A 26,236-nucleotide genomic window follows, 5' to 3' on the forward strand; every position below is an offset into this window, starting at 1 on the left:
GGGAGAGCTTTGGAAGAAAGCAGACTTGGAGCTGTGATGAGAGCCCAGCAGGCAGACACTAGGGGACTGGCCTCTGCCCAAATGCCCCTCACCCACAAGACTCTCCTGCCAATGACAGCTAACCGGAGGGAGCCCCAGAGCACCCCGAACAAGCCACGGGCCGCTGCATCTGACTGAAGGTTGGCTAAGGGGTAGCAAAGTTCCACAGTGAAGCACCGTGGTTGTGTCCTGTTGTAGGACCAGCAGCAAGTCACTCGGTCTTTCTGGCCAGCGTTCGTCTTTGTGAGTCAAACTGGCCTTGCCCATGTGCTCTGGCTGTCATCAAAGGAGGGCTGTTGCTGAGATCAAATATGTGAACATTCTTTGAACATGAGGTTGAAGTGCAGTTACTCACAGGGCCTGTCTCAGCAGCGAGACCATGCTGTAGGACTGGATTAGTCATTTTGCTGCCTGAATGCAGCCACCTGTAAACTGGAACTTCCTAATGACAGCCTGTCACTTCCACCAGGACGCACCAGCTTAAATGCCTTCCGACCTCGTACTCCAGGGCCTCCCCGAGGCTGAGGCAGGGCCACTAATATTTCCCTTGTTTGTTCAGTGCGAGCTGTAGAATACCCAGTGCTGATGCACTTGAATGACCCCCCTTTCCCATCTTGGCAAGTAACGATGCAGACTGGGCTGAAAGCACAAATCCCTTACTTCGGATTCTCATCTTGGACTCCGTGCTGGCAGCCCTCGTCCCTCTGGGCTCCTTCTGGATGGTAGTCCTAGAGCTCTTCTTTCCTGCCTTTGACAAGCTAAACACACACCCTTCTCAGCTAAGGGACTGGCTGTCTCAGGGCACACACCTTACCCGGCCTCCCCCACCCCCACCCCCACCTGCAAGGGCAGCGACTGGGTTTTCCTAGAAGAGACCAGGAAGGGACGGGGAAGCAAGCAGTAAATGCTCTGTTCAAGCCCCTCTCCTCAAGGATGAATCGTCTTTCCATGTGGAGCTGGAATTCTCTGCCTTTATTCTCCCCCTCAGCCAGCCCCCCCCCCCAGGCTGCCCCTTTGTGCTTCCCTCCCCGGGGACAGCAGCCTTGGCGGCGGGGGGCCGGCTGTCAGAGCTCTGCGAGGGGCTGCGAGCCCCTCCTACCCGCTCTTCTCTTTCCTTTGGGAGCTCTCTGTGCTAAAAACAAGCTTGCTGAGAATCCTATTTTTCTGGGTGAAAGGTGAAAAACGCAGCACTTCCTCCAAGTGGAAAGCACTGGGCCCGCCAGCTCCGGGCACATTTCCGAGATCCCTCCGCCCACTCGGGGAGGAGATGGCTCCTTGCAAGGGGGAGAGGAGAAGAGGTGGGCGGTGGAGGGAGGGAGGGAGGCGAGGGGACCGGAAGGGAAGCACCGGTTCCTCTGAAGCCCGGGCTGTGGGCATGTGGAAAGCAGAGGGCCTGTTTGTGTTGGAGGGGCCTGGGGGCTGGACAGGCCCGGGCCCAGAAATGGAAGGCAAAGAAGGGGGCGGGAGACCGGCAGCCGCTCAGAGGTGCCTGAGTCGCAGAGTCACCAAGCTGCCGCGCCTCGGGCCCTGGGGCAGCACGGGGACAAAGATGACCCCGCAGACCTTTCTGAGAAAGGGCCCCCAGGCGAGCTTAGAGGAAGCACGTGCCGGTGCGCAAGTCAGTTTTTGTAAGAAAAGCAAGAACAGTCCCCCCCCTTTTTTTTTTAACATCTTTATTGGAGTATAACTGCTTTACAATGGTGTGTTAGTTTCTGCTTTATAACAAAGTGAATCAGCTATACATATACACATATCCCCATATCCCCTCCCTCTTGCGTCTCCCTCCCACCCTCCCTATCCCACCCCTCTAGGTGGTCACAAAGCACCGAGCTGATCTCCTATGCGGCTGCTTCCCACTAGCTAGCTATTTTACGTTTGGTAGTGTATATATGTCCATGCCACTCTCTCACTTTGTCACAGCTTACCCTTCCCCTTCTTGACAGCACCCCAGCCGTCCTTGCTTAGAACACATGGGAAGTTCTGGAGAATTTTCTCAGATGCTGATTGTGGGACAAAAGCTTTTCAGTAACCCAGGCTTCATAATATCCTTCCTGGGCGGGACAGGGATGGCGTTAACCTTCGAGCTCCCTGGCTTCTCCTCAAAGCTCTTCCTAAAGCCAAGCGCGCAGCCAGCCTTCCCCGACATGCCCCTGCACAGAGCCGCTGCCCAAAAGCCGTGGCGCAGATCCCATCCCCTGCCAGGCCCTCCTCCTCAGCATGACAACAGGGCTGCCAGGTACCAGGCAGCAGGTGGGCCAAGGGGGCACAGCAGGGGCACAGCAGGTGCGGCTGGAAGAGGCAGGCGCTGCTCCCCTCGCTGGGCCCGTGACCACCACCTCCCAGGCCTCCGCCCAGCCCCAGGGACCCCACGGATGAACTCCTGCCAGGGGTCACCTCATCCCTGTTGCATCATTTCCCCAACAGCACAGGACTTGCGGTGGGGGATTGGTTGCACTAACGGCCCTAATTTTCCACCCTCCCTGAATCCATGCCCGGTGCTGCGTGACTTTGTAGTTGCTCTCACAATGGAGACAGAGTCTATTGCTTCATCTCTTGAGTGTACGGACTTTGACTAGCACAATGTGGCAAAGGCGACATGAGGCAGTTCCAATCCCCGGCTGTAAAACGCCTTAGACCTCAGTTCCGGTGCTCTCACCCTCCTCCGTCACCGTGTGCAGGGCATGTCAGCCTAGCTCACGGGTCCAGCAGGAGGGTGGAGCGGACCCAAGTCAGCTCCCCAACCCAGCCAAGGCGACGATAAGCGAGCCACCCTACACGTGTGAACGAGACCCACTGAGGCCAGAAGGACCGCCTGGTCAAGCCCAGCCAGGATCAGCAGAAATGCCAAGCTGATCCCTCGAGGCATGGAAGCAGTCCGCACACCTTGCGGTATGCCACTGAGGTTCTGTGGTTGTTTGTCGTGCAGCATTACTGTGGCGACAGATAGCAGATACACTTAGAGAGGAAACCGGGGGACCCACAAAACCAGGCTGAGTTCTCCTCGGCTGTCCTGCCCATCTGAACCCGGGTCTAATCCCTCAGCTTCAGGACAAAGTTTATATTCCCCCAACCACCTCTGCTGTAAACTCATCCCATGTTTCCCGAATTTTGGCCACTGAGAGGGTGAAAGAGCTTGGGATATACGGTCTCTTACCCTGCTCTCCCACGCGGAGCCCCCCCACGCGACCAGCTCCTCTTGGGTCCCCCTATTCTGCTGCCTTCTCACCCGCAGCCTCTCTACGGCTCTGATTTCATCACGTGTCACCCCTCTTTTTCTAGCCCACCTAGGGAAAGGCAATTCATCCTGTCCATCACCCCCGGGCCCCCAGCCCCGGGTTACTGTGCTTTTTCTCAGGATGACGCTTGCAGGGCACAACAGCCCATCCGCAGCACAACTCTTCTGGCTTCAGCTCAACTGGACATTTTTCCAAAATCACTGTGACTTTTTTTTTTTATCGATTCAAAATGTGAATCAATTGGAGTTGTGAAAGCAACTCCATTATATCTTGGGAAGCACTGACCCCGGATGTCTCCAAGGAAACGGTGTTGAGGTGAGGGTGACGGGGCAGTCACCTGTGGGTGACACCCACTCTCTACCACGTGGCTTTCTCCACTCCGCACTCACAGGTGATGTACGCAGGAGAGGAGGAATCGCTGTTGTTGTGAGCATTATTGCCCTGAGAGGAAGGATCCTGGTCATCGAAGGTTCCCAAAGACAGGAGGCGGAAGGGTGACGCTCAAGGTGAACGTCTCTAGTTTATTTATTCATTTTTTTAGAACCCTTAATGTGCCTAAAACTGTGCTTGGCACAAAGCTCGAAGCCTTCGCTGACCGCCTGCTACGCAAGCAAGAGCAGAGTCACGATGGGACTAATTACAGGCGCTCGTGTGAGGTGGCTCGCATTTCCCACCTCTTTGGTGGTAGCATTCATCTCACCTGCCCTTAGCAAGTCCTGCCGTGGGGATCTGCCAGTGAGCCAGCTGTTTCCAGGGTCACCGCGTGGCACTGTGATGGCTCAGGAGGAAGCAGCCCCACTGCTCTGGTTCTTGCCCAGATGCTCAGAGCAGCCTGAGAAGCACTGACTGTATTCGTGTCCATTTCTAGACACCGCCTCGGGAGGGATCCGTAACCCCTCCACAGGTGAACGAACGACTAAATGAATGTGCTGTAGCCTTGTTCATCTTCTTTATTCAAGTTCACTACAGACACCCCCCCACTTCGAACCAGAATGACAGTGACCCACCTCAGTAATACATGTGCCTTTCCATCTGCTTCTTCTGGAAGCTTCACAGTCACCTCCTTGAGTCATCATTTACCGAGAGAGAACAGTCAGCTCCCCAAAGTGCCCACCCCAAGTTACCTACCCCGCTCTGCTGATGCCACAAAGGGCCCAGACAAGTCTCCTTTGGGAGAAAATTCTTAGTAAGTGTGCAAAGAATTCAAGGTTGTCCACCCAAACCTGCAAAAGTATACTGTGTGGACAATCTGTAGCTATAAAAATATACACATACAAAAGGACAGCTACAAAGGCATGGTGCCCCTTTTCTTAGATTTGCATTATAAAAAGTAAGGACTTCTCATTAAAGGTAAACTTCCAGGGCGCAGCTTTATAATTATGATTCTATCTCTAGTTTCCCTTAATCCTTATTTTCATAGTCAGAGCACATTGAACAAGCCAGTGAGGAGGGGAAGGGGTTAATCCTAGTAATTCGTGGCCAAAGTAGAGAAATTTGAGGTTCAAGGTCTTACGGTCATTCTGCTATCAGTAAGAGTGTCAAGAGTCAGGGGAGGAGAGAAGTATTTTAATACTGCCCTTTGGGTCTCTCTCTCTCTTTTGTTTTCCTTTCTTTCTTTTTTTTTTCTTACAAACTATGAATCACAACACAGTCATCGAGCTACAGCAGGCAGCCTCGGAAATTCGCCGTGATGTGTGATCTCTGGCGGCCACTACACATTCAATGGACGAAGTCCGATGCTTCCTACACAGAGCATTCCGTTGGGTTTGGCCCACAGAGTGTCAGCAGGAAAGGCCACCCAGGGACTCCTGTCTTGCTCCTTGACGAAAGGAAACACACCCAGTCCCCGTGCCTCTGTGTGTGGTGTCAGGCAAGGTCTTGGAGCCCCCGGGTTTCTCAGGATAGAAGGTTCTGTCCCCTTGGGCAGAGCCAACTGGTGTTACTGGGCTCCACAAGTGTTGATGTTTTTCCCATCCACGGCGTCTTCCACGAGGGAAATGTGGTAATCGGTGGACAGGGTGAAATGCGAAATGCAGCCCACGAGGCCTCGCGTGTACTGCCTGTTAGTGTGCAGAGCAATTTCTTTCATTCCACCTGCCAGGAGGCCAAAGGAAGATGACGTGAGTCAAAGGGAAGGATGTCTCTTCGGTATGCCTGAGTGTCTGCTGACCAAGGCGTCCCTCAGCCGACAGGATAGGTGAGGCTGCGGTACCTAGAACTCAGGACATCGCAGCTGTCTAATTTATAATTATCCTTGAAGGAACAAGCTGACTTGGATCAATTTGATACACAATCAGAGCCTAGAAGTATCCACCTCATAAGTGATTTCTGACCTAGTTGACCGCTTAAAACCAAATAGTACCTGGTAAATTTTGAAATGTTGTATAATGTCAACAAAATGTAGTATGTGTGGTAAGAGGTGATGTTATCTTAAACCAAGAGAAATACACTGATGTTGAATGCTTTCGATTAAGTTCACTTGTAGGAAATATCATACAGATAGAGGTATCTTTTCACGTTGATGTGTCAGCGTTAGTGGGTTCTAAGCTATGTACAAAAATACCACGCATTCTAACTCTGAGGGGGCCGGAAAGACAGATCCTCCTTCCTCAGGGAGAATTCAAGGAGCTGTATTTAGCAGGCTCCTGTTCTATAAACAAGAAAAGCAGGGTTTCCTGGTGGATCGGTCCACAGCACAAAATCATCTAAGTGCTTCCTGACCCCTCAGCCATGAGTCAGAAGTTCAGAAAATGGAAGAATGGAATATCTGGAGAGCTTCCTGATTTCCAAGTATCTGACCGACCCAGTGAAGTACACAGCTTTGGGAAACCCCAGCATGACAAACGGAAGGCTAAAAAGAAAACGCACTGGCCTAATTTAGGTTTCGTCAAAGGTCAAGGTCACTTACCCACATACAGAGCTCCGTTGATGTTGAGCTGCCTCATCATGCCAGGTGACTTGCCTGTTCTGGCCCCGTAGTCGTCCACAGTTATCTTTCCTGATTGGCCATCCCTGTGAAAACCGCCACCATTTTTGGAGCTTCATTCAATAATTCATAAATTATTATCAATAAAATGCATTCATTTTAATACAAATGTATTACTGAAGTCCTTACTAAGCACCCGGCACTACACTAAATGATGGAGCTACCAAAATGAAACAAACAAAAACAAGCAAACAAAAAACCACCGACATTCCTAAGACAGACAAAAAATCCAATTGCCGGTGATCACACAGTGTCGCCACTCTATGGTAGAAGAATGGCCGCCGGGAGCTGTGGAATTCTACGGGAAGAGAACAGAAGCCCAGGGAAAGCTTCTGAAAAAAGACTCTGAGGTGCGTTTTGAAGGCTGGGTGGGTCAGGTGAAGGAGAAGGCTAACGCAGACAGGAAGTGGCAACGGCAATGAGAGAAAAGACGTGGGGGTTGGTACAGACTGAGCATAGAGAATTCTAGAGGTGGGAATAGAGCAGTAAAAGATGAAGCCAGAAGCAGACGGTGAAGGGCATAAGGAGCTTAGTTAGAATTTAGTCTGAAGGCGAGAGGGAACCAGAGAAGAACTGTAACAGGAGGAGTGGTGGTGACATGGTGACACATGGTGAGTGTGGATGTGATTCTAAGCACAATGGGAAGCCAATGCAGTAGTCTTTGTAGAAGGTTACTCTCAGGGAGGATGAAGAATGGCTTTGAGGTTTCTAAAGGACCCAGAGAGTCACCCAAAAGTGACTCTGAGGACAGTGGAATGGAGGTGTTCATCTGTGGCAAGGGCTTTGCAGTTTTTTAAGGTGGTTTCCAAAAACCAGCCACACTTCTTCTCCTTCTCCCTCTTTTCTTCCTCTTTTTTTAACGAGCTCTTTATTGGTCTTTTAATGTTCCTTTTTTATAGCAATCACTTCTTGTTTCTTGGGTTAATAGCCTCTCCTACCTCACCGATGATATTCATGTTTTCATCATTTTTTTCATTCATAGTCTCTGTTTCCTCCAAGTTGCTCTGTTATATCTATTTGTTCTGATATCCATCTTTCATACTGGAAACTTTTTTCAAATGCCTAGTGATCCCCAACTGCCACACAGATAAGTGTTGAGCACCAAGAAGCAGACTGGAAGCCCTGTGTGCTGGATGGCTTTTGTTGACTGTGCTGTGACCTGGCTCAGTCATTTCCTTGGGGGAATACCTGGATTTCCTATGCTTCTTACTGTGGGGTATAGACCTGGCTTCCAGCATTCTGTAATCTCCTCAAAGTCCACCTGCCCTGAAATCTTATCTCACTAGAGATCTCCGCGGAAGGCGAGGGCTTCTTCAAGTTTAGCCATCGAAGTTCTTTCTCTAGAAGATCTCTGCTGAGTGAAGATTTGGGAGTTCAGCCTCTCTGACCCGCTAGTGTTAGTAAAGGGCACAGGTGGGAGTTGGTACCGAGATGACCTAACGACCCGGATCAAGGACACTTGGATGCCAGGCCAGGATGGGGAACAGGAAATGGGACTAAAGGGAATTGGAGAGTACATCCCGTCAGCTCTGTCTCCCACTGTGGCAGGTACTCACCGAACAGCCTTGACTCGGTGCCACCGACCGTCACTGAATGACCCGTTCACCGTGATGGATGCCACACCACTGCCCAGGTTATAGCTAAAGGCGTCGGAGAAGAACAAGACAGAGAACGGAATCAAACACTGATGTACACACCGACGGTCGTTCACAAATGATTCTCACTGCGAAAGTTCTTTGGAGCTCAGGATGTAGTTTCTTTAACACAACACAAAACAATGTTATAAAGACACTAGGTCCCCAGATTAGGCCATGAGTGACCAAAACTGGTTTTTTATTTTTAACTGTGGTAAAGTTTACAGTCTTAACCATTTTTAAGTGTACAGTTCAGTGTTAAGTACATTCACATTGCTATGCAACCAATTCCAGAACTTCTTCATCTGGTAAAACTGAAACCCTCTACCCATTAAACAACTTGCCATTTCGCCCTCCCCCAGCCCTTGGCAACAACCATTCTTTCTGTTTCTATGAATTTGACTGCCCTAGGTACCTTGTATAAGTAGGGTCATACAGTGTTTGTCTCTTTGTAACTGGCTTTTTTCACTTAGCATAATGTCCTCAAGGATGATTTATTTTAGGCTCTATGTACAGTATTAGAGTATAAGGAACAAAAGGGCTTTATCGTTTGTAATGTGTTGTATCAATACTAGGTTGAATAGTATCCCCCCAAAATTAATGTCCACCCACAATCTCAAAATGTGACCTTATTTGGAAACAAGGTCTTTGCATATGTAATTAGTTAAGAGGGGTTATATGGGGGTTATATGGGGTTAGGGAGGCCCTAAATCCAATATGACCGGTGTCCTTATAAAAAGTGGAGATTTTGACACAGAGACAAAGACATACGGAGAAGAACGCCACATGAAGATGGGACTGGAGCGTTGCATCTCTAAGTCAAGGAACACCAAGGATTGCCAGCAACCATCAGAACCCAGGGGACAGTCATAGAACAGACTCCCTCAGAGCTCCCAGGAAGAAGACAGCCCGCCAACAGCTCCAGGTTGAAATTCTAGCCTCCAGAACTGTGCGAGAATACATTTCTATTGCTTTAAGTCACCCAGTTTGTGGTGAGTTATTATGGCAGTCCTCAGAAACTAATACATGTGTTTTTACTTTTCAAAAGACAAAACAGAGTGAAACATTGCAGAGCAAGCTGAGCCCCAAAGAATTTACGGGAAGTTGCCTAAAATCTCAGAGCTAACGTATAGGACTTGAACTTGGTGTCTCCCCTGCCCCCGACCCTGCCACATTTTACTCGGTAGCTTTCTATTTCCTATTTCAGTTGCCAGATACTGTGATACGCTAAGGGGATCAGAAGACATGCATATGTTGTTTACCAGAGAGAAATAACCCTCTTAGTTCAGTGTTCATTCAATTATTCTAATTTAATTCAATACAACAAATATTTGGTGAGTGACGATTCTAGGCCGGGCACTGGGCCAGCTGCCTAGACCTCCCCTTGATAAAATAATAAAGCCTATGTAATCATGCTTTTGAAGGAAAATGTATTCCACCTGGACAACCCTCTCCTCATCTTGTAAGAGGACATGTCTCTCTCCTTTAGCTCGTTGGCCAAGACATAGGAATATTGAGAGGAAACCCGCATTAGTCACTGAGCTCTTGCATGCACTCAGTGTAAGAAACGAGCAAAAATAGAAAGCTTTGGCTTTCCCCAGGGAAGAACCATGGGTCCTTTCTTTAATACTGGAGCCTCAAAGAAGTCACACAGCCCATCGACATTTGACCAAGAATAGAACTCGGGTGACTTGACAAACTCGGAGACAAAGATGTTGCTCTGACCCAGAAAACTCCACTGTTTTCTAATGAATTTTCCCACATCAAGTGTCTCCTTGTACGAAGCAGCCTGGAGGTGGAATTTTCAGATTTCATTATTTAGTGGCCAAATGCTTGTTGAAGAAATGAATGAGTATAAGGAAGGGCTGAGAGCTGGTTGTCAGAAATGTAGCTGAATTACTGTGTGGGCTTTTATGAGAGGCAGAACGGGTTGATGGAAGGAGCCTAGACACTTGGATTAGATGAATCTGCCTCAATTCCCAGCCTCGCCAATTACTAGTTCTGCGATCTTGGGCAATTTGCTTCGTTTCTCTGAGCCTAAATTTTCTAACCTGTGAAATGGGGTAATAATACCTTCCCTGAAGGGTCTTAGGGAAGATTCAGTAAGATAACATATGTAAAGAGCACAGCACAGAGTAGGAGCCAAACAAATAACCCCACTGCCCCCAATATACGCAGTACTTAATGCAGCTTGGATATAGCATCAAACAATACAACCTGGGGGAGCTAGCAATAGGAGGAAGTTGCCGCCAAGAGATAAACTCATCGAGCCTCTCCTGGAAGAGTAGTCATGTGTGAGAGTAAACCAACAGGCTGTAAATATGTAACCAGAACGTCCAGAAACACCCAGGTGTCAGAATCAAGGTGACTTGGGTATAGCTGCAGTGGCACTAGACTGGAATGTGATTGTAATCAAGTGAATGGAAACCTTTTCAGTTGTGTTCGGACGAAGGCCGGGCCTTCTTCTTCTGTTCTCCAGCCTGATAACACGCCTGTTCATGCAATGAGCCAGACTGCATTCAAGGGAGCAAACGCTGAACCCAGCAGACAGGAGTCCAGCCATCACTGCAGGTGGTGGCGTGGCCCAGTTGGCACACCTCTGGCCTGACTCTCCAACTCCCCCCCCCGACTCTCTCTGATTTCAGACCCTCCAAATAACCTCCTGCTCCCCCAGACACCTGATACATCACCCTGGAACTTCTCTTTCTTTTAAATAATAAATGACCAAGATTAGTGGTTGCTTTCGTTGGGAGAGGGCATGAGGGAGCCTTCCTGGGTGTGGGTGGGGGAATGTTCTATACCTTGTTCTGGGTGGTGGTTACACAGGTGTTTACATGTTTAAAAATGTATTGAGCTGTACACCTAGTATTTTGCACTTTATGTAAATTATACCTCAATTTTTAAAAATTGAAGTATAGTTGAATTACAACGTTGCATTAGTTTCTGGTGTACAGTGAAGTGTACACCAGTCTACGTATATGCTTTTTCAGATCCTTTTCCATTATAGGCTATTACAGGATATTGAATATAATTCCCTGTGCTATACAGTAGGACCTTGTTGTTCATTTTATATATAGAACTGTGTATCTGTTAATCCCAAACTCCTAATTTATCCCTCCCAACCCCCTTCCCCTTCGGTAACCATAAGTTTGTTTTCTATGTTTGTGAGTGTGTTTCTGTTTTGTAGGTAAGTTCATCTGCATCACGTTTTTTTTAGATTCCACATACGAGTGATATCGTATAATATTTGTCTTTCTCTGACTCACTTCACTTAGTTATACCTCAGTTTTTTCAAAAAGGTAAAAACATGTGAATGAACGAATAAATGAACAAATAAATGCACACCTGGTTTCTCTATCAACGTCCTGTGCATCCGGTTAGCGTGAATCGGTTAACCTGATCCAAGAGTACCTACTCAATTTGGTGCTCACGGAAGGCTAGGAGGCTGAGCACCAAGGCGGGCCACCAGGAAATGCCATCAGGTGGGGTCCTTATACTTAGGCCTCCTTTAAAGTATAGCACAGGGTACTCTACTAATGTCAGACTGCTTTCCTTTCTCTGCTGCATGAAAATGTTATCAAGGTCACATGGAAAATTAGTGGGAAAGATCGCCCGTAAAGTGATAGTCACACACCTGGCTTCATGCCCTAAACATAATCATAAAACAAAATGAAACGAAACAAACAGCAGAAAACACACTCGTCGCTGAGCACGCTGATTCCCTTTCTTTTACTTCACCTTGCACCAAAACCATACATAATTGTTTTGTTTAGAATTCCACTGTTTTTCCCTATTCTCTGTTTCGTTTAGAATTCCACTGTTTTTCCTTATTCTCTGGTTGAAGTGCTCTGAGCTCTAAATTAGCAAAAGGACAAGCATTTAGGTGAAGAAAGCTGAGATTATATTGTATTATCTTAGGTTTCCTACTGTTTGCTTTGGACCTGGATCAAACACCAAAACCTCAAAAATGGTTCATCTACCCAATCAACCAGTTCACTCTCTAGGTTCCACTGATGTAAGCTGCTTGAGGGCAGGGACTTCTTCAGAATAATAACAACCATAACAATAATAATAGCTACATTTTATTTAGTAGATATATCGGGCCAACTTCCTGACATACGTTAGCGATCGGAGTTTTTAGAACATAGAAAACACCCGATCAAGGATAATCATTATCACTGATAACTAGATATGCCAGGCCCTGCACTAAGGCCTTTCTATGAATTAACTCATTCAGTCCTCATGACCAACCGTTTCCTTTTACGGAGGTCGGTAACTTGCAGGAGATCACGTGGCCGTGGGAATCCGGCACGTCTGACTCTGAAGCCCATGCTTGTGACCACTTCAGACCCTGTTTCTCAGGGCGTGGTGGTTCCTGATGGCTTCCAATGAGATTCTAGCGCTCAGCGGGATTTCCTCCACCAGCATCTCTGGGTGTGGGCCCAGGAATCCAGTAACCTCTAACATGAGCCCCGCAGCTGACTCTCTGTATGCTGACAGTTTCAAACCCGTGGCCACACTCTGATTCCTCTCTGTGCCCAGCCTCCCGCAGGGCTTCCATACTTCTGTGTTGGGTGAGTAATGTTGGGGGCAGTGGCTGCCCAGAGGCAGGAAATGCAGCAAAGCAGCGCCGGGCCTGGGGCCCAGGGAAGAGTTCAGATGTCTGCCTGCCTCCGGTGGAGACTGAGTGCTGTGCCCTTTACGCAGAGCACAGCCAGAACTCCAGGCTAAAGAGGAAAACACGGGGCCTATTTCCAGAAACCTGAGAAAGAGATGGTAAGAAAAGAAATACATCGGGACGGCGTGGAGTTGTAAGAAGGGTGCCCGGGGGCCTGGGGGTCTGCCCAGGGCCGGGTGTGAGAGCCAGCGGGGGCTGTGAGGGGTCCCGAGCAGATCGAGCTTCCCTGTCCAGCTGGGTTTTCACTGGCGGTTTAGGGGGAAGTTGGGCCTCCCACTCACGGCTGAGCTACTGTTTCAGTTCCCTTTTCTGGGCACAATCAAGTACTTGAGGCCTTGGTGAGGTTAACCACAGGAAAACCACAAGAAAATGGCTTTGCGGCAGCCAGCCTGAAACTGGGGTGTGAAGAGCTCAGCATTTGACCTCAGGGCCCGGGGGAGGGGACGGAGGTGGTGAGAACGGCTCTCTCCAGCTTTCAACCACACGTGGCACCCCAAAGTCCTCGACAACCATAGGGTCACATCACTGAGCACACTCTGCTGGGTAGGGGCAAGCGTGCTGTGGGACAAGTGACATTTCCTTCCGAAATGCCTTTTATTCGAATTGCAAAGACATAGCATTCTACCCTGGCTGTCAGCAATCCCAGCGCAGGACCCACTGAAGCCCCACAATTAAGCCTTCATCTTCTCTGCAGTTCCGCTCTCACTTTCGTCTATTTCAATTCCAATTAATTCCATATCATTTAATGAACACTCGTGCTAGTCACCAGAGGGGGGATTAAAGAAGGAAAAGCCAGAGAAATTCCTGTCCCCATGGAACAGATGGTGAGTAGGGGTTTCAAACCTTAGCAGGCGTCAGAATCACGTGGAGAAACAGTTAACAGATTGCTGGTTCCCACCTCTAGAATTTTTCTGGTTCAGTAGGTCAGGGGTGGAGCCTGAAAATTTGTATTTTTCATAAGTTCCCAGGAGATGCTGATGCTGCGGGTCCGGAGACCACAATTTGAGGATCACTGGTCTAAGCGAGATATTTCTAACCTCAAGTGAGGCTGTACCATCACAATCTGTAGAGAAGCTTTTTCATAGTACACAGCTGGCGCCTGCCCCTTGGGAATCCCGCTAGCACCCAGCTGCCACCCAGCTTCTGGTGGCGAGAAGTCATCCAGGTAATCCTTTAGCTACTTCATAGGAACCCACTTGACAAATCTGAGAGCAGTCTAAACCGACGTAAAAGATGTTAGAACTTCTGGAACTGGCTCATCCGTTATCACCCAAGAAGCACTTTTAAAAATCCAAATGTTGGGTTGCCCTATTGAGATATGAATCTCTGCTTTGTTCTTTGCAGTGGGAGATTGGACAAAGCAGGCATTCTCCTTCCCAAGGCTCCAGAGTGAATAGGGAGCAGAGTCAGAATATAAAGAAAGGTCTCTAGACTAAATCTTCAGATCTTCCTGAGCTGGAGAGCGCTGGGCCAAATGCCCGGGTCCATGCTTGGCAGGATCAACGTCCTCTTTCGACTACTTCCTAATTTGCAAGTGGGGAGTATATGGCAGTAACATACTAGAACAGGAGTCACAAAACTTTCCTCTAGAGGGCCAGATAATAAACATTTCAGGCTTTGCCGTACAGTCCCTATTGAACCTACTCAAGCGTATCACTGTCTCATGAAAGCAGTCGCTGACAATACGTAAATGAATGAGGGTGGCAGTACTCCGATAAAACTTCATTTACAAAAATGGGTGGCGCGCCAGATTTGGCCGTCAGGCTATAGCTGACCAACTGCTGCTCTAGGGATGGATATTGGAAAGAAAGACCAGGAGCCTCAAATTAACTCGGAGCTGCAGGCAGCTGTTCATTCTAGCAGACTGCGCTCTGGCTCCCTCTGCAACCCTCTGTTCGGCGTGACCTGTACCGTCTGAGAAAAATCGCAAGGTGATGTAGAAAGCACCTGGAGTAGGGGTTACCTGAACACCAGAGCTCCATCCCGAAGGCCCAAGGAAATGAAGTCACTGTTGGGTCTCATGGGGCTGTCTCCCCTCCACATCAACAGGCCGTCTTTGGCAGTTGTCTTAAACCTCATGAATGCATTTGATCTGGATCCTGACACCCTGGAGGAAATACACAAATAATGACATCAGATCAACCAGTCTCCACCAACATTCATTTCTGAGGAATCCCAGATTCCTCTGCCAATTATGAGGATAATCTGACATTTCTGACTCTTACTATCAGGAGATTAGAAAAGGCATCACCACCACAGGTCACGCCATGGGTCTAAAGGTCTGACCTCCTCATTCTGCACTTTGGCATCTGTCTCTCTCCCCAGGTGTGGTCAAATGCCACAAGAGAGCATTTGATGAGTCACAGATCAGCCAGACTGTGGCCAAGGCCACGGTCCCAGCCTGCACCCCCAGCACACACCTCAAGTCTTCCCTCTTTCCTGTCCTACCACTCACGGGTCCTTGGGAAAGTGTCCCCTATTCCTCAAAAGGAAGTGGTTTCCTTAATTACCAAGAGGTTCAAGCGGGCAGCTGCTCTGGGCTATGATCGTGGCTGTGGATGGCTATCTCTGGAGGTGACATCCTTGAGGGCAGAGGAGGAATGACTGGACAAGGGGCAGAGTGTCAGACAAGGAAGGTGCCTTGTCTGGAAGGAAGGTGATGGGATAATGGTCTCGAGGGGTGTTGGGGCAAACACAGGGTGGAGAGGAACAGGAAGATGAGAGGAAGGAAGGGGTGGTCAGGAAGGTCAGGTCCCGGCCCTACAGCTTTGGCTGGGAATAGGCTCACGTGATTCTGTGTCCCTATCAGTTCTGGGATGTTCTTAACAATTCTTGGGAAGAGACTAGTTCACAGATCCAGTTTCCCTAGAAAGTGACCAGTGTTTCATCTGCAATAGGAAGAAAAGCAACCATGAGGTCCTTAAATAAAAGGTGAGATGAGAGTAAACATAATTTAATATTGCTCCTAAGACGGCACTACTGGAAAAAGCTCTTTATCCATTTTCCTGTCACATGCACCATCCCTCTGTCTCACGAACATGGCCTGGAGCTGCAGAGTGCATTCAGTAGTGAACAGTGGAGGGGACTTTTGTCTAAGGCTTCCGAGAGCCTGAGCCAGGCAGGAGGAGATCAAGTTTGCCCTCCCCAGGCAGGGTCTCAGAGTGGTGGGCGAGGAGCAGGGTCCATGATACTGACTGCTTCACCAGGCCAGGTGCAGAGCAATCCAGCCCCGGGCTGTTCCCTAGAGAGCTGCTTTCCCAGTCTTCTGTCCAAGTTTCCTTCTTTCCCTCACTTGCCTTGGAAACATTGATTGGTACAAGCCAATCACGATGGTTCCATTTCTCTTGCAGTGACTGGTTTAGGGGTGGGCATGTGACCCACCGTTGTCCAATGAGACAGAGGAAATTTATCAGGAGGATTCTAGAAAAGACTCCTTTCCTTTTTAATAGAGTCACATGAAAAACAAAAGTTTTTTTTACTTGCATGGGATATTGCCATGATTTATAGCCATTTAATGAGCATTTATGAACAACTATCTTATAACCACAAAGGGTATAACCATTGGAAAATAAGCTGAGGATAACAAGGCAGGAAAATGGGGCTTTGAATAATACCGTTGATTATCTGAATTAATCAACTCAGGATCCAGTCTAAGTCTGGACAGCTTGTTATGTGAAATAATAAATACCCTCCACGTTTAAGACATGTTGAGCTGAGTTTCCTGTTACTTGCAGCCAAAGGCATCTAACTGAAACAGACCCTGAGCTTGACTTCTACCTGCAGCTTCACACACATGCACACGTACATGCACCTACATATATGCACACAAGTGCCATTGGGCTTTCTGCTTCGGGGCACTGCACCTCCTCCTTTCACCAAACCCCTCTGCTCCCAACCACCCAGTGCCTCTCACTAAGCACCAGGGGGCTAGAAACTTGGGCCTTGTTCACACGCTCCCAGTTTCTGGGGACCGAACACCCTTCCATCTCTGGGGAAAAAGGGCTTAAGAAAGAAGAGGGTTTCTTGGCTGGGAATCTATTTTGCCTAAGGCCCATGCAAGACAACATTGATAAACACAACATGAGAGTAGAGAAACAAAGCCCTGTCTGTCTGGTGTGTGTTCAGAGTCACCAGGGACATCCAATGCCCTAGGAAAATGTCTCTCAACCTCTTTTGTTCCTCGAAAAGCCACCAAATTCCACCCTAAGAACTGCATGCCTTTGGCTTAAAGCATTGCCTTAGTCTGTGAAGATGTGATCAACCTGAAGAGGATGGGAACATTCTAGAATGATTGTGCTGGTGGTAGGGTGAGGGATGGCACTCTCTAAACTACAAAGAGCTGGGGGGAAGGAAAAGAAAGAGAAAAGGGTAAACTGAAAGCGTCAAAGCCAAGCTTCACTAGATCAAAGACTTTGCCTAGAGCCAGTCTTTCCCATGTCGTGCAAAATAGGCTATTCCAGACCAGGAGCTTGGAGCCCGGAGCGGGCTGGAGCATCTGCCACCAGCGATTAAAAGCCACAGCTGTGACTCAGGCATCTCCTTAGATCACGCTCTTGTATCCACGTGAAGAGAGCTGAGGAGCCTCCCACGGAACTGGAAAGAGCCTGAAGAGGACAGTGGACCTCGTCGATGCAGACGCAAAGTAGGACACGGACCTGGGGCTGTTGTCTGGTTTGTCTGTTGTCTGCCCCAGGACCCTTCCTCGGCTGGCTTCTTCAGACCATGGCCACAGAGCAGCATGACGCTGACGGCCCTGCTGGGGAATCGGACTCATATAACCCTGGCTTCGGGAGCATCAAGTTCTCACTGCCTCTCAAAGCCTGGATATTGGAAATCCCGGGGCCGGGCACGTCCCTTTCTCTGGGAACGTCCCTTGGACCAGAAAGGCTTTGGGTTGTTTGTCATGGGCTTGTTTCAAAGGTTGCATTTTTGAGTTTGTTTTTTGTGTTGTTTTTGTTCTAGTTTCTATGTTTATTTTGTATGTTTTTTCCCCTCTGGGACTATGGCTAAATTCTCGTGCCTTTCTGGAGAACTATCTTCTGGCACGGAAGATAAGGAAAAGCTCTGGGAAAGATATGGAGAAATTGACCGACCAGGAGATAAGGAAGGTGCCTGTGGAAGCTTCTTACCTCTTGAGGATATCCGGATGGTCATATGTCAGGTAACTGCGGCCGATAAACTGAGGGATCTCAATGGCTTCTGTGATGGCTGAGACAGAACAGAAATGGAGGTTACATGCTGCATGGCTCTCTTGACCCCTACACTCCACCACGTGGCAGGAAAATACAAAGAAAGCCAGTTCCTGGAAGCAGGACATTTATCAACTTGGCGGCCCCTTCCTCTTGGCTGTACAGGCACTTGGCCTGGTTTGGGACTGCCCGGCCTGATGGCCTGTAATTGGCATCTCCCTGCTGTCCCCTCTCTGGGGCTGGCCGTCACTCCTATCGGTCTCAGCACTGCCGAGAAGGCCTTGCAATATGCCAAAACTTAAACTGTGCCCAATTATTCTTGGAAGCCAAAGGGCAGGTCTTGGGCCATGCGAGGAGCAGCTGGGGATAACCCTGTTCTCCAAGGGAGGCAGAGAAAACAATCCCCCCAACAAAACCCACCAGGATTTCTCTAGCTGAAGCCAATCTGGTCCAGAGCCTTTTCAGCCATGACCTCAGACACTGGTGAAGCAGAGGGGATGAGGCTTTGACAATTGTTTGCAAATCACCTTCCAGTGTTGTATTTCACAAGATTTTCACCACAATCACAGGAAGGAGCAGGGGGGGGGGGGGGATGGGAGGGTTTGATTGTTCCCATTTTTATATTTTTATTTTATTATTATTATTTTTTGCGGTACGTGGGCCTCTCACTGTCGTGGCCTCTCCCGTTGCGGACCACAGGCTCTGGACACGCAGGCTCAGCGGCCATGGCTCACGGGCCCAGCCGCTCCGCGGCATGTGGGATCTTCCCGGACCGGGGCACGAACCCGCGTCCCCTGCATCGGCAGGCGGACTCTCAACCACTGCGCCACCAGGGAAACCACCCATTTTTATAGACTAGGAAACTGAGGCATAAAATCATCAAGGCTTTGCCCAAGATCACACAGCTGAGAAAGCGACCACGAGCCAGGCCGGCTCTCCCCAGCTCTGGCCCTGAGCCCGCTGTTTACTTCTCAATATTTTAGAGGTGTGTTTCCTTCCTCCCAACTTCTCATCTTTGTTTTCTTGAGGAATCTCCTTCTTCCATACAGTCAGTAAAAGAATAGGCTAAGGAGTTGTGTTTGGTGTCACAAATTAGGGATCATTTAGGGGATTTCTTCTAAAGAGATTATAGCAGTATCTCTCTTCTCTTTAGAAAGGCACAAATGGCAGTTTAACTAAATTAAGGTAGAGTGAATCTCATGTTTAAAGAAATGTGCAAAACGAGAGAGAATAAGCCAGCTTATAAAACGAGTTCTAGTTTCACAAAAATATGCTGTTGGTACAAAGACATTGAACTAAGGACTCTATACCCAGGGGAGAAAACATACAATTATTGACACTACAAATGACAGGAGAGTTTAAACTCAACTTCTAAACATTAAAAGAAAGAAGGAAGGAGGGAAGGAAGGAAGGAAGGAAAGCAAAACACAAAACCCAATGATGTTGGGCCCCCAAATATAGGTTCCTATGTTAGCAGGTCACCACAGCATGCTCCCATTCTCTTCATAAAAAAATAAAGGAAGGAAGGAAAGGAGGAAGGGAGAGAGAAAGAAAACAAGAAATGCAGAACAGAAGTAAAAAATGTTAAAGACAGTTTCTGAGGTAACTAAGAAATTGCTTCACTGTCCTCTGAGGCAGCATAGCCCAAGACGAGGGCCTGCTGACCGGAGCACCTTCTAGAGACTGAAGTGAACAGCTCTTGCATCTTAAATTCTGGGCTGTACCACAGGCCTATCTTCCTGTGCTTAAAGCGAGTAGGAGGAGGAAGGAAGAAAAGGAAGTCGAGAGAAGGAAAAAGATGCAAAATGACACGAGCAGAAAGGTGGTGGGAAGAGGGAAGAAGAAGGGGAAAGTAGACGCCAGAAGAAGAGAAAAGAAAACCGTGGAGAAGGTGTAAAAATGGATGGCAGCCCCGGGCAGGGGGAGGAGAGGGGGATGGGCGAGGTGAGGCTGGGAGAGACCCCAGAGGAGCAGAAATAGAAAGGAGAGGGCCAGAAGGGGGATGAGAAGTAAGAGTGTGGAAATGCAGGAGGGCAGGAGAGCTCTTAGCTGGGCTGGCAGGCCCCGGACTGCAGGCTGCTAGTGCTGAGACAGGAGGAGAGACTATCCCACCCAGAGCTGAACATCACCCCGGTGCCCCTGCTGGGTTAGGCTGAGCCTCAGGCAGGGCCTGTCCCCGCTGTTGGGTCTGTGGCCAATAGTCCTCATTCCCCTGGACTCCTTGAAATGCTCAGGGCACGCTCTGTACCTCAAAGGGGTGTGTAGGAGCCCCGTCCAGGTGCCTGCTAAGCCCCCCAGCTCAGGAGCTCAGGGCTTCCCGAGGTCCACCTGGGGGACAAGTGTGTTCCCAGGGCCGGCGATTTTGGAGGGAGGATGCCCACCACCCTGGGAGGTGTGTCCCCCTCATTACCTCTGCAGGTGGTTGGCCTGCACTGTGCCCGCAGCCTGCCTTGGCATGAGCCCAGGGCACTGTCACAGCTTCTCAGAGGACTCACTGTACTTACTATTGAGGCAGTAGTTCCCACACTCTGCCAGGTGCCAGCATGAAACAGAACAGGGAAGGTCAGAATCTCACAGTCATTGTAAAATCCCAATTACTTTGGTTGCAGATTTCTGGGAACCAGCCTTGCTGCCCTCGTGCAGCCCTGCAGGAATTCACATTCCTCTTACGGAATGTGAATCTGATTCCCAACAGGAACCACTGGAAAACTGCATGGTGAGCACCAAGTCACCCAACACACCTCCCCAGTCCCAGCTCACGAGTGGAGGCACAGGTGGTGGTGGACCAAGAAGATGTATGTAAGAAATTGTCTGACACTCTGAGGCTCCCCTGAGCTTGTGCTGACAGTCCCCATTTAATCTAAACCTGGAGAAATCATTCCTTGTTAAAGTTACTTACCTTGTCAATGACCATTTATTTTCTTGTTTCCAGGCTACGTGTGAAAAAGGCATGATAAGCCAGCCAGCTGCCTCTTTTTTCTCTCCGTAGTGGAAAATATCACCCTAATTCCCACCCCACCCCCTTTGCAATATTCCAGAGCCCTGGTGATGTGGTGATGAACAAAGAGCAGGGGAACGCTCTAGAAATGACACCGCGGAATACAAAAACGGTGAAAATACACTCAGTGTCGTCAGCATATGTGGATAAATATTAACTCCGTCCTACAACATTACAGCTAGAAGTGACCATCTAGCCCTTTCTGGCCCTTTGTGGTTTGTTTAAATATTGTAAGCGCAACCATATTTGACCCTAACCCTTTATATCTAATTTCTCCTACATTGTCTTTTTTTCTGTGGCAAAGGCACTCGTCGAAAAGTGCTTCTGGTGCTTCCTCACACTTAGACCTAAAAGCTCGTGCCCTCTGGTGACACAAATATCACCCCCAATGACTAGCAGCCTGCAAGCTAGGCAAAGCATTTTCCACTGCAGGGACTTGAAATTCCCAATGGACCATATGACGAGTTAAGGGGAGCTGGCTGGCTCCTTCATAGTCCCAGGACCAGTGAAGGAAGGACCTGGGGTGTAGTAGTAACCTAGCTTTCTCAGCAGCCAGGACTCCTCTCAACAACCCCCTGAGAGATGGCCATCCAGCCCCAGGGAACACTTTCCACAATGGGTAGCTCTCTCGCCCAAAGGGCAGCACCCTCCACTGCTGGACAGCTCTACTTGGAGCAGATGTCTTGGTTCCATGAAACTGACTCTGCAGCCATAAAGTAAAGAACAACAAAAAAATGTTTTTCAACACGACCAGTCTTCAGCTATCTAAACATGAACATCTAGGTTGAACACCCCCCCAGATTTTCCATTGTTTATGATACACCATCAAAAGAAAACAAATTCCCTGTAGTATGCACAATTTCTATGTTTTATTTACTTGTGATTTGCATACTGAGTTTTCTTAAATTATAGCCCATACTTAATGATGCTATGTGTTTTATGCACTGGGACCCCTCTCCCCGGCCAAAAAAATCACCCAAATCACACCCAGCAATACGATGTGAATTCACTAGACACAACATAAAATGTCCAGAATGTGGGAGATCAGTATGGACCAGGCAGGTTCCCATCTCTGAGGACTGCGCATCCCTGACAAATGCGTGACCTAAGCCATTAGCTTTCGGTGTCGGTAGTGAGTGTAGAGCAGCTGCAGCTGCTACAGAGAAACAACCCCATCTAGTGGCCTGCAGGGTCCTGCATGGTCTGAGCCCAAACTCGAATGCAGGGAAGGGAAAGGAGGACCCGGCTCAGAGCTCTTTCCCAAGTGGCCTGTCTGCTACGGGCTGGGGGAACCCCAGGATGAAACAGCTGCATCCTGCACCCCTGTCTTGGACACGCAGAACACAGCAAATGCTCTGAAAAGTCCCACAGAAGACACAGTGGTTTGTTCACCCAGGATTACCCAGATTTATTTGACCCCAGAAGCCCCCTCCCATTTTGTGCCTTTGAATGTATGCTGTCTGTCTCTCTGTGTGAGAGCAAAACAGCCATCAGTATTCCTTGGAACTTAAATTTTTACACATGCTTCGTGGAACTCTGCTTTAACTCGTTAGTAACTTAAATACAAGAGCCCTGAGGGACTGGGACACAGGTGGGTAAATGTGGATGACAGCAGAGAGAAAGAAGACAGAAATCTCTAAGGATGGCGAGTATCTTTTTGAGGAGGGCGGCTTTTTTTTTTTTTTTTTTTTTTGCGTTACGCGGGCCTCTCACTGTTGCAGCCTCTCCCGTTGCCGAGCACAGGCTCCGGACGTGCGGGCTCAGCGGCCATGGCTCACGGGCCCAGCCGTTCCGCGGCACGTGGGATCTTCCCGGACCGGGGCACGAACCCGTGTCCCCTGCATCGGCAGGCAGACTCTCAACCACTGCGCCACCAGGGAAGCCCAGAGGGCGGATTTTTGACACCCCTCTGGTGAGGTGAGAAAAGGGCCTCGGTACTGGGGTACAGCATGGGGTGCTGAGGTTTGAGGTGGAAGAAGGCACCTAAGAGTGACAGCCCCCAAATGGAAGGTGAGGGGACCACCAAGCCCTGTGGGTTTTGCTGGCACCTGGAGTCGCGGCTGGGAGTTGGAAGACCCTCTGGATCCTCCTGCCCCGGTTGGGGACAGAGAGGCTCACTTTTCTGCATTTCAGTGGGAGCCCGGTACCCACCTCCATCTGGGCTCAGGCTCTGCTCCTGCCTCTGATTTTGCCAGAGACAAAGGGCAGGATGGGTGTCCCAAAACACCCTCAATGTTCTGATGGTCTGGGAGGCTGGACTGCTCCAGGATTTGTCTGAGTTTCTGGCCCCAGCCTGTCTGCACCACCAAGAGGTGAGAACAAGTTTCCAATCTCCTGACTAGGGTCCCAGTGGAATTCGCCTCTGAGGAGGGTAGAAAGAACCAGACTCACTGAGGATCCCAGAAGCTAATTTCCTGACGGAGAAGGTACGCCTTGGTATGGACTGGGGGAGGCCTGGCGCTGGGGATTTCTACAACATGCTGCCCGCTGTAAAAGGGCTGGTTTAACTTCTGTGGGGAGTGCTAGGAAAGGTTCGGGCTTTTGAAGCATGATCTGTTAATCAGGGAGGGAAACAACCCTTAAATATATGAGGCTAAGAATCACCTTGCTAGGGCTTCCCTGGTGGCGCAGTGGTTGAGAGTCCGCCTGCCGACGCAGGGGACGCGGGTTCGTGCCCTGGTCCGGGAAGATCCCACGTGCCGCGGAGCGGCTGTGCCCGTGAGCCATGGCCGCTGAGCCTGCGCGTCCAGAGCCTGTGCAGCATTTAAGGCAGGAGCAAGCTTGAAGTTGCCTGCAGTGAAATTGAAGACCTAGGAGATTCAAACGCTGATGTGTGACATCCAGATCCGGTTTTCTGAGTGAACGGGCCACTCGAGCTGACCTCTTCAAGTATCTGCTATTAGCTAAACAGTGATTTGCTTGTTAGAATTATAATCAGGCTGATTCACAAATGTTCCTCTTCTTTGGGGGTTCGTCACCAAGGTGAGCTATGTTAATAATTTCATATGATTTGCCATGCAGGTTTCAAAATTCATTTCACTGTACTACTACTTAGTCTTCCAGCTGGAAAACGGGCACCTTTCATATTTTCCAAGACTGCTGCAAAACAACCTCTCCTGGCACTCCATGTCCCGAAATAGCCACCTGTTTTCCTCTAAGCCCCACTTCTAATAAAAATCAGGAACCTGGAAATAAATAGGAAAGAGAAAGAGCACGTTCCTTCGCTTAGGATGGCCGCCTTCTTTCCTTCAGACCTGTCTACCTTTTCTAATTAGTTCCCAGACAGGTGAAGTCACCTGGCATTCTAACAAGAAGGCCCACGTGGCCCGACATGACACAGCTGCACAACGCAGGCCTCCTCTGGACCCGCCGTGGCCTCCGCCTCCTTGAGCTGGTGTGGAAAGCTCAGGCCAGCAGGGCCTGTGGTCTGGGACCTGCTCTGATTTCACACAAGGGCAGGTTGAAAGCTGAGCGGCTCACAGCACTTGCTGGTGCATTTTATTTTTCTCACCAAGAATAATAACGTTTAATATCGGTTGAGTACTTACCAGGCGTTCTTCTAAAGAATGTGCGCTGCCTCATTTAACCTATGCTACAATTCTCTGTGTTAGACAACATTGCTCTATTATTCCCATTTTCACAAATGAGGAAACGGAGGTACAGAGGAAACACATACAGCATGGAAAATAGTCTACAGAAGGTTATTCATATTTTTGTTTGGAGCAACTAACGTACAATTCAGATCTTGCCATACTTGGCAAGATGTCTCAGATTTCTCCTTGCAGCATTCACAGGTAGGAGTCAAAAATATTTAGTCAAGATCTTTATCAGTCTACAAAGCCCAGGCACCCACCTGTCAGGATAGGCTCTGGGAGTGGCTCAGATGGAGGAGTCCTGGAAACCTCCCTTACCCATATTATGGGTTAAACTTTTTCTTTTTAATTTGGCTGCCTGACCAGGGATCGAACCCGGGCCCCGGAGGTGACAGCGCTGAGTCCTAACCACTGGACCAACAGGGAATTCCCTATGAGTTAACCTTTTGATTGCTAGACCATGAGGGGATTCTCAGGGAAGGAGCCATGGTAGGTTGGGGGAAGGGGGGGGCACTATTTACTTACTGTTTACAGAACTGTTTCGGCATTTTAATTCTTATTAAATAATTACAGTAGTTTATATATAATTCATCATCTAATATGCTATTGACATCATTGATAAAAATAATTGGTATGGCTGTCCCGGGGTTATCAACTGGCCCCCCAAACGGTCCGTCCATTCCCTCTGCTCCCAGAAGCAGCACCTGAGTCCCCTCTCCCCCTCCCCTCCCCGCGGTGTACCTTTCTGGCAGTGCAGCCCCTCAAAGCCCAAGGGGCAGTCACACTCATAGCCCTCCTTCCTGGGCCGGCAGCTGCCCCCGTGGGCGCAGGGGGCTCCCACGCAGGGGTGGGCTGCATTCTCCACGTTCACGCCCCACGTGAAGTCATGCTTCACGTGGATGGTCCGGTCATTCAGGATGATCTTAGGAAAGAAAATGTAAAGAAATTCAGGAATTCAGAAAACGTCTTTTCGGTCTTCCACAGCTTTCCTCAGCTAATGTGAACTGTGCCTAGTGAGGGCGCTTTAAACAAAAGAGAGAAAGTCCGGTTGCTGCTTCTATAGTCTTGTAAGCGACACAGGAACTGAAGTGATGACATCTGGTGTTTGGGACACTCTGCATCGCTCATAAGACTATACACGCAGCTTCCTCTGTCTCTGGAAGACCTGGCTACTCGGTGAGGTCGTAAAGAAGTCCCAATAACCACAAAATTAGGGTTCTAATTCTACACGTTAGAATCACCCGAGGTGGAGGCGGGGAGGGTTAAGAAATATACTCATGCCCAAGCCCCACCCAGATCGAGTGAACTAGAATCTCTGTGGGTGAAATGGAGTCATCGGTAACTTTAAAAAGCTTCCCAGGTGATTCTAAGGTGCGGCCAAGGTTGAGAGATGCTGCTAGTAAAGCGGAGTAAGGAAGAACACAACACGAAATACTACACAGGCAGGAATCCAAGGGCGGGTGATCGCGTCTGGAGGTGGTGGAATTGTACTGCTGTGTCGTCCTGGCCAGAGTTCTCTGCCGCTTCTTCCGGCTCCACCATCTCGGCCCCGCAGTTGCCCCCCTCCCTCCTGCTTCCTCCCTCCCCTGACACTCTGGAATCCTCTTCCTGTTCACATCCTCTTCCCTGGAGTGAAACTCAGGTCACATTCTTAGCACCGCTGTGCATATTCACCTGACGAGAGAGCTCTTTGCTCTCACCCTTTTCCCCTGCAATGGGGCTTTGGTGAAACTGATGAATTATAGGGTGAGGTTGCTGGTCTCCCCAGACACAAATAAATGGAGTGTGCCTTGGCCCTGAGCTGTTGGTATTTCAAAGTCTCACAGGCTTTGCTGAACTCAGAGACAGAGAGAACACATCCCAGGGGAAGGTCCACCACGCAG

The 26,236-nt window shown here is 49.2% G+C and overlaps 1 protein-coding gene across 5 annotated transcripts in view; it reads right to left on the reverse strand.

Moving 5' to 3' along the window:
• Positions 1–5,093: 5,093 nt before the first annotated feature.
• EGFLAM (EGF like, fibronectin type III and laminin G domains) overlaps positions 5,094–26,236 on the reverse strand; it is a gene marked incomplete at its 5' end in the record, with an annotated part of 169,969 nt that continues 148,826 nt past the window's right edge. For 3 of the 5 annotated variants that reach the window (XM_082837407.1, XM_082837406.1, XM_082837405.1), the window contains 7 exons: positions 5,094–5,369; positions 6,184–6,287; positions 7,818–7,901; positions 14,537–14,680; positions 17,703–17,781; positions 20,267–20,290; positions 25,095–25,275. In XM_082837407.1, the coding sequence (XP_082693533.1) occupies positions 5,215–5,369; positions 6,184–6,287; positions 7,818–7,901; positions 14,537–14,680; positions 17,703–17,781; positions 20,267–20,290; positions 25,095–25,275 (771 nt within the window). In that variant the 3' untranslated portion in view covers positions 5,094–5,214. The remainder of the gene's footprint in view (positions 5,370–6,183; positions 6,288–7,817; positions 7,902–14,536; positions 14,681–17,702; positions 17,782–20,266; positions 20,291–25,094; positions 25,276–26,236) is intronic. The other 2 variants (XM_082837404.1, XM_082837403.1) reach the window with 1 other exon arrangement.

The sequence above is a fragment of the Leucopleurus acutus genome, assembly GCF_964270905.1.
Source record: "Leucopleurus acutus genome assembly, chromosome: 3".
Taxonomy (NCBI): domain Eukaryota; kingdom Metazoa; phylum Chordata; class Mammalia; order Artiodactyla; family Delphinidae; genus Leucopleurus; species Leucopleurus acutus.